Below are 7,435 nucleotides of genomic sequence, written 5' to 3'. Positions count from 1 at the left end.
TCAGTTTCAGTTTGCACATCTCTAAACTGATCAGTTTTCAGTTCGGTTCGGTTTATTTCTTAAACTGATCAGTTTTCAGTTCGGTTCGGTTCGGTTTATTTCTTAAACTGAACTGATAAAAACTGAACTGAAGAGATAGTTAAGTACTCTACAGGGTTGGAAATAAGGAGAATTTTGTTAGTGGTCCTCGGGACCAGTGACCCCTCATGTTGGAATTATTAAACTGGTCCTTGGGACCAGTGACCCTTGCATTAACTATTTTTTTACCGGTCCCATTGGTGAGAATAAAAAATACGTAAAAACAAAAGAAGTAAAATTTTAATTGATTTTAAATTTTTTACTGTAGGAAAAAGTAGCATATCAATATAGAAAACAGTTAACTTTTATTTTATCACAATTTTACATATTTTATCACAATTTTACAAATTTTCGACTAGTTGCCACATGTCATATGATCCGTCCTCCTTTTCTACACTATCCTTATCGCGTTTAACATTATTTCGGTGACCAAATCTTCGCCCACTATCAGGTAGCCAGAGAGCAAGAGCTCCATTGGGATCAAAATCCTGTAATGTGGTTTTTTCCAAGCATATTCGTAAGGAATTGTCCAAGTTCTTAGTACTTATTAGAGTTCTATTGCTGCTTTTAATGACATTGGATTTACTGAAGCCTCTTTCAGCCTCAGCTGAAGAGGGCACCACTAATGATATAACTTCCAAAATTTTGCAAAGAGCTGGATAGTGATGCGAATACTTTTCAATTGTTAGACTATATACTTCCTTTGGGCTGTTTTTGACTTTCAATGGAAACGGGGTAGATACCATTCTTTTGAATCCTATCCACTCGGTGTTTAAGCTCATCATTTCTTCTTCACTTAGCATTGGTTGGAAAAAAGCTTTCACTTCTTCAATTTCTAATGTTCCAAACTCATCCAAAATACTATCACATGGCCAGAGTCTGGAGTCAAAAATGTGACCGGCTGGAATTTTTTCAGTGGTTAAGTAGAGATTTTCTAGGCAAGAAGCCACTTTTTCACAAAGCATTGCACTTTCTTGTAGAAATGAGTTTGCATTTTCTAAATCCATTTTAATATCTAGGCCTCTAAATACAACAGGTGTTTGTAAAAGTTCATCAGTCATGGATTTTACTTTCATTCCCCCGTCTAACTTGAGATTTCACATCTCCTTCACTACACTTTCGACTTCGTCTTTTGCTTCATACATTAGGTAGTCCCTTTCTTGGAGTTGTTTTGAAAGTCGCCCAAGTTGAAAATATGTATCGTACATTAGAGCTAGGTTAGCAATGAATGACGATTTTTGAATATTTTCATATAGATGCAGGGCTTTTACCCTTGTTTTAGTGTCATTTGAATTTATTAGCTCCTTCAGATGGAGTGCTAAAGGCTTCCAATTTTTCTCTACCGCTTTTACCGACTGAAAGTGAAACATAAGCCAACGAGTCTTGGGAAGTGATCCAAATTTGAATATTGTTTCTTGTATTTCATTGGCGATATCTTGTATTGCATCAAGTTTTTTGAAGGACTTGTAGTAGAACTTGAAGATGTCTTTAATAATTTCAGCAAAGTCTTCAATATTCTTATTATCACGAAACGCTTCTTTACACAAGAGTTCAGTTTTGTGAGCCATGCAATGAACCCCGATAAGATATCTATTTTGCTTTTGCTTCATTAGTATTTCTATTAATCCATTGTTTTTCCCATGATAGACCGAAGCCCCATCAGTACCAATACAAACCAACTTCTTAATCCAATTCATAATTCCGAGAGATTCAAAGTGATTTTGCAGACATTTGTTAAGACCTGCTGCAGTACCAGCTTCTGGGTGTAATATTGCTAAATATTTCGTAACAGGTTTGCCCGCATCAAGAAAAGAAACATAAATGATTTCGTGGCTACTACAGCTTCTATCTGTAGAACCATCCATGATCAAGGAAAAATAATTTGCTTTTTTTATCTGCATTGCTGTCTCATTTTTACAAACCTGTGAAATATAATCGGCAAAATATGGCACAGTCTTGTTATGACTAGTATAGGCACTTCCCAGATCAACACCATTTTTTCTTTGTAGGTTGCACAAATCAGGAAATTTATTGTAAGAAGAATTGGACACTACAATGTAGTATACCGTATTAAATATGTGTGTTAGTTTAGTCTTGTTCTTTTCGTCGAGTTTTAACACAGCAGCTGGTAAAGGGCTTGGCTCTGAGGACTTTTCTGTAACATTTTCTCCACAGAAACACATCTAGCGTGTGAAATAGATTTTTGGTGCGTTTGAATAGCTGATGCTTGGAAGTTACTTGTATACCTCTGATGAAAAAATTTGAGCTTTCTTTATAATTCCCTTTCTCAAATCTCCTACAAACTTTGCAAAACATGACATTTTCATTTTCACTGTAGTCTAAAAAGTCATACTGGGATTTCCAAAATTCTATAAATTTTCTTTTCTTTCCACCAAGTTTATTTGTACTTGACACTGAAGAATCTTGTGAATGGCTCGTTGTATTTTCATCTTCAACATCTATTTCTTCACCCGCGGCTTGACTGACTAATTCTATTTCTTGATTTTGACCACTATTAATTGCAGTTCCTATTAGAGGGATATTCCCGGTCCCGGATCTCCATAGGGAATCAAGTGTTCTAGAGTTTTCTGGGTTGCCTTTCAGAATTTTTTTGGGCCTTCCAGGACCTGGCATTGTTTATTTAAACTAATTCAAAATAAATATGGTATTGGGTTATCAACTTATCATTATTATTAACAAAATCATTCATGCAAAACACTTACTCAGTATTTGACACAAGGCTTAACGTTGGCGTTCCTACTCCCCTCTGGAACTTGCTGGAAGCAACACTGCCTATATATACATATAGTCGGCTTTGCTGGAAGCATGGTCGTGACTAATAAGACTACTAGGCCTAGTGAGTAGTGACAACTAGTGCTGACCATGGTCTGGGCTGTCGACTACAAAAAACGTATTCTAGAGTATAGACGCTAGTCAAGATCAATAGACTAGAAAACTTTTGTAGGGAAATTGTAGCCAAGGAGTAATAAATTCATAGGAGTAGAATTGGGAGAAAAGGTGTTGAGCTAGAAAAATTTTAATAACGAACCCCTAATTAATAAACTGGTCCCACCGTCAATTTTTCCAAAGACGATAATTAATTAAGTGGTCCCTGGGACCAGTGACCCCAACTTTTGGAATAAATAAACTGGTCCGAGCAATTAATAAACTGGTTTTGGACTTGTAAACCTGTCTTATTTTCAACCCTGCTCTACTCTTTCGATCTATCGCGACTCGCGAGAAACGATATCAATACGTTCCCGCAAACATTAGTAGAACAATAAAAAACTGGCATCGTTTTGTATTGCATGCTGTATGATATTTTGGGGATGTGTCGCGTAAAGTTACCTTATTAGTGTCGCCAAGAACGAATTCAGGATACCATAAGAACGTGAAATGGTAACATTGTCCCCTGGTACCATGAAGCCATACTTCTTTCGAAAACCGTTGCCGCCTTCGTTCTAGGTAACGCCTTAAAATCCGTTTTTAGCGCCATAGGTGGGTTATAAATCAGTTAAAGTGGCTAGTATCGCGTTCAGCTTCTCTGGCCTTAAGTCTTATCGCTACACGGCGAGGTTTGGGAAATCCATTGTACTGACTTTGTCCCAGATAAATCAGGCTCTCTAATAGAAAAATCTAGATTCTTTATAACCACTCTTTTTAAATATATCAGTTCATCATTAACGATTTTAACAATTTTTTTCTTGACACCGACACCAACACTCCTAGACCTAGGAGACTCCATTTTCCATATTCCCAAAAATAGGCCCCTCCCTCATATTATGAAAAGTATTACTTTATGGTCATGGCGCCAGCATTGCCTTGTTTCAAAGTTCTTATGGTATCCTGAATTCATTCTTGGTGTCGCGTATATTTAATTATGCATAGAAATAAGCTATTAATTTAAGTTCCGTGATTAGCTGGGACCCTCTGCAGAGAGACACAGGCTAAAAGAATACCAGTAATTAGTAACTAAAAAGGGTATCATAATTAGTTAATTAGTCAAAGTTAAATTGTTCAATGTTAATAATTTGTAGCTAGTGAAATAAACATGACTCTTAAGGTATGGCACTTAATGATTCCAAAATACTTAGTAGAAGTATAAAATGTTAGCGGTTAATAGTTACAATCTGGGGTTTTTAGTTCAGTTTTCAGTTCTTGAAAATCTTAACTGAAAAGTTTCAGTTCAGTGTCAGTTTTAGTCCAAAACCGATTGGAACCGAATTGTGGGAAACCTTAAACTGCAGACGTTAAATTTAAAATAATGTATTATTCATGCGTTGTAGGAATAATGTGGTAATAATAATAGTTGTATTAAAAGAACAATTATGGTTAGAATCCATGAAATATTATCATCGAAAAAAAGAGATCTTTGAAGTTAATGAGTTGGTTTACGCATGGAGTACTATTTCGTGTCGTGTATACGAATTGCAAGTTTGAATTTTGGTTTCAGTTTATGGTAGGCCAATTACTTATCCTCCAAAATTCAGTTAAAATAACAAGAACTATTCGAGATAGTTTATATTCGTTTAGCACCATAATTTTTTTCAAATATAAATTTCACAGACGACTTGCAGTCTATCAAATCCAAAACGTTTGAGTAGGTAATGGTTATACAACTCGTCTATTACATTCATTGTTTCTCGTTTCATCGTTTATTTACTTCAGGTTATTTATAGGAAATTAATTCCGCCCTATAGTTGGTTACTAGGCCTACATTGGTATTGTCAAACGTTCACAGAGAAAAAAGAAGTATTGCCAGATTTTAAATATTAGGAAGTAATCTATAGCATATCGGTAAATGAATTAAAATATTTTGGGGATAGACTTTCACTGAAAATCGCGGGTTCCTTACAGGCGAGGACGTTTCTCTCGTCAGGACTATCCTTTCAATAAAGTGGAAAAGAGTCCAAATATATTATTATAAAAGCTCAAATGGCGAAAAGTACACGAAATTATAATTTTCCGTGAAAAATGGTTGGAAATAATTTAGAATTTGGCAACACTCAATAGGCATCTTCAAACCAATTATAACTGGCCTACATTTTGGTGATTCAGAAGATTTTTATTAATTCAGCGTAACAGGGATGCTTTAGGACTCTTAAAATGGACAAAATATTCCCCAATAAAATCCATGAATTATGTTTAAAACTTAACTGATATTTCTCTTCCAAATTAAAAAAAAACATTTTCTTATAAGTCTTTTTATTGCTCATAATGTTATTCAAACAATTGAACAATATTTCGCATTCGAATAACATTAAAGTCTGCTTTTTTCGACGCGTTTGTTCAATCAAATTTTACCCTGTCGATGTATTCAACATCAACATTTTTAATGTGACGAAAATATATTCAATATACTTGACTAAATCATGTGGAATTTTGTCAATATATTTGTCCAATAAAGTTTTAGGGTTTTTTCTTCTAAATATTAGGCATTCAACATCATGTAGGATTTTTATTTGCACAATTAGTGAAACGTTTTTGGGAATAATCTGTAAGATCAAGAATTTTAAAGATGTCCCCCATTTAATTTGTGCAAAAGGTTACCCCATTTCACGCAATTTAATTCCATAATACCCATTTACCCACACCTCATTCATCCCAATTCCCAGTTCTCATATTCCAATTAACAAAATATTGCATACCCAATAAGATTAGAGAGTAGGGGTGACGGTATAGAACCAAAAATTTTACCCCCCTTCTTTCCCCCCTTTCAGGGGGGGGGGTAAAAATTTTTGGTTCTATACCTTCACCCTTTAGGGGGGATGGGGGGGAATTGATGACGTCACATGATGGTGTTGGGGGGGATGGGGGGAATTTATGACGTCACGTGATGGTGTTGGCGGGAAATTTGAATTGTTGAGCCACCTGGTGGTGGTTTTCTTGATGACGTCACTTGGATGATACCTGTAGGGATAGGCTTATGCTATTGTAGGCTTATGCTATTGTAGATCCTGGTAGGCTTTTGGTATGGTAGATCCTGAAAGATAGGCTTATGCTAGGTTATTCTAGACTTATTATTATTATGAATCAGATTTTAAATCAAAAACATTTAATTAGCGTGATAATAACATACATAATTAAGTTAAATTAATAATAAATTAGTTAAATATTTAAAAAACCTCCTCCTTAAACTTGATTCAAGCCGTATCTGAAGATGTTTTTTTTTCTATACCGGACTAATAAAGCGCCGTTGGTAGGAAGTCGAACCCTGGAATGGAAACTCAAATGTTGTTGAAACAACAGAGAGCTGGACGCATTACCACCAGGCAACCACACGGTTTGTTAATAGGCTCCTTTTACACTTTTTTAGTCGTCGTATATGATTTTGAAATTGTTTAGCAATTTTCATATCGTTAATTTTTCGATTTGCGGTAAAAGCTTTTAGGAAAGCTTTCGTACTTTTCTTCTTACTTCTATGAATAAGATAGAGGGCGCTATACTGCCCGCATACGCTACTTTCTATCCTCTGAAGTTGTCGCTTACCAAAAGTCCATTTTCTGCAGTTTAAAGATAAAAATCTTCGTATACTAGGCAGAAATGGTGGCAAACCGTAGCTATCGAAATAATAGCCTACACGAGCTCCGTCTATAAAGACCGATACCCAGTGAGACCCCTTTTCATAGTGCTGATCTAAATTTATAATTAACGATGCGGGATATTTGGTAACCTTAGGTAACCTATTTGACGCGAAAACACCCAAAAAGTTGGGCGTATCTGATAAAGCGAGAATCAAGTCTACGGTGGTGGTTGCTGACATTTTTAATAATCTACAATTACGTTTCTATTTTTATCGATTTGAATCATGCTTTGAAATTCGGCGTATACAATGCAGACTGCGGCTTCGGGCAAAGGTTTAGCGAATCCCATGTCCAATCTTAATTGTCCTTGCTTAACGGGGTTCCAGTGGTTTGTTTCGCTAGCCGATAGGTCCGGTGTCAGATCAAAAGCGTAGAGGGTTAAGCCGTTTGCAAACTCGTTGGGAGTAATATCGTTACCGTCGTCTTTATAATGAATACCCGTGCCCGCGAACAATGTTTGATAAGCTTGTATATACAAGTTTTTAGCGAAATCAGGAGTCAACGGTTTCGAAGGTATTTGTTCGTTATCGAGATACAGAGACAAAAAATTTAAATCCCAAGTTTTAAAGTTAAAGGGATTCAGAGCGTAACTGCCCTTGAACGCCGCATTGGAGACTATTCCAATAATGACGCGATTAGGTTGAGGACCTAGATATATATTGTTAAAACTCTCGGTGCTACTTCCGGTAGAGATAGTTTTAGTTTTAAGTTCGGTGCGCGTAAAATTATATTTGGCAGTACCGTTATTAAGCGCTGCTTCATGCGCTAACAAT

At 35.9% G+C, this 7,435-nt stretch overlaps 1 protein-coding gene across 1 annotated transcript; it reads right to left on the bottom strand.

Annotated features, from left to right (window-relative positions):
* Nucleotides 1-1,175: 1,175 nt before the first annotated feature.
* LOC149680237 (zinc finger protein 862-like) lies at nucleotides 1,176-2,712 on the bottom strand. The gene is made up of 2 exons (XM_089834602.1): nucleotides 2,325-2,712; nucleotides 1,176-2,233 (listed from the first exon to the last, which is right to left on the bottom strand). The coding sequence occupies exons 1-2, from the start codon at nucleotides 2,710-2,712 to the stop codon at nucleotides 1,176-1,178; spliced, it is 1,446 nt and encodes a 481-aa protein (XP_089690728.1).
* Nucleotides 2,713-7,435: the final 4,723 nt, after the last annotated feature.

This window comes from Phalangium opilio, unplaced genomic scaffold (genome assembly GCF_054372755.1).
Source record: "Phalangium opilio isolate 3A_F unplaced genomic scaffold, DU_Popi_V2 ptg000039l_2, whole genome shotgun sequence".
Classification (NCBI taxonomy): Eukaryota; Metazoa; Arthropoda; class Arachnida; order Opiliones; family Phalangiidae; genus Phalangium; species Phalangium opilio.
Note: the sequence above shows the minus strand (reverse complement) of the source record. Positions and strands in the feature narration are given on the sequence as shown.

Bases quoted from the DNA above. Each gene is read 5' to 3' on its own strand.
- LOC149680237 (XM_089834602.1), bottom strand. From the start codon at position 2,712: ATGCCAGGTCCTGGAAGGCCCAAAAAAATTCTGAAAGGCAACCCAGAA. The intron at 2,234-2,324 runs GTATACAAGTAA...AAAATGTTACAG, and splicing joins CTCAAATTTTTTCATCAGAG to AAAAGTCCTCAGAGCCAAGC.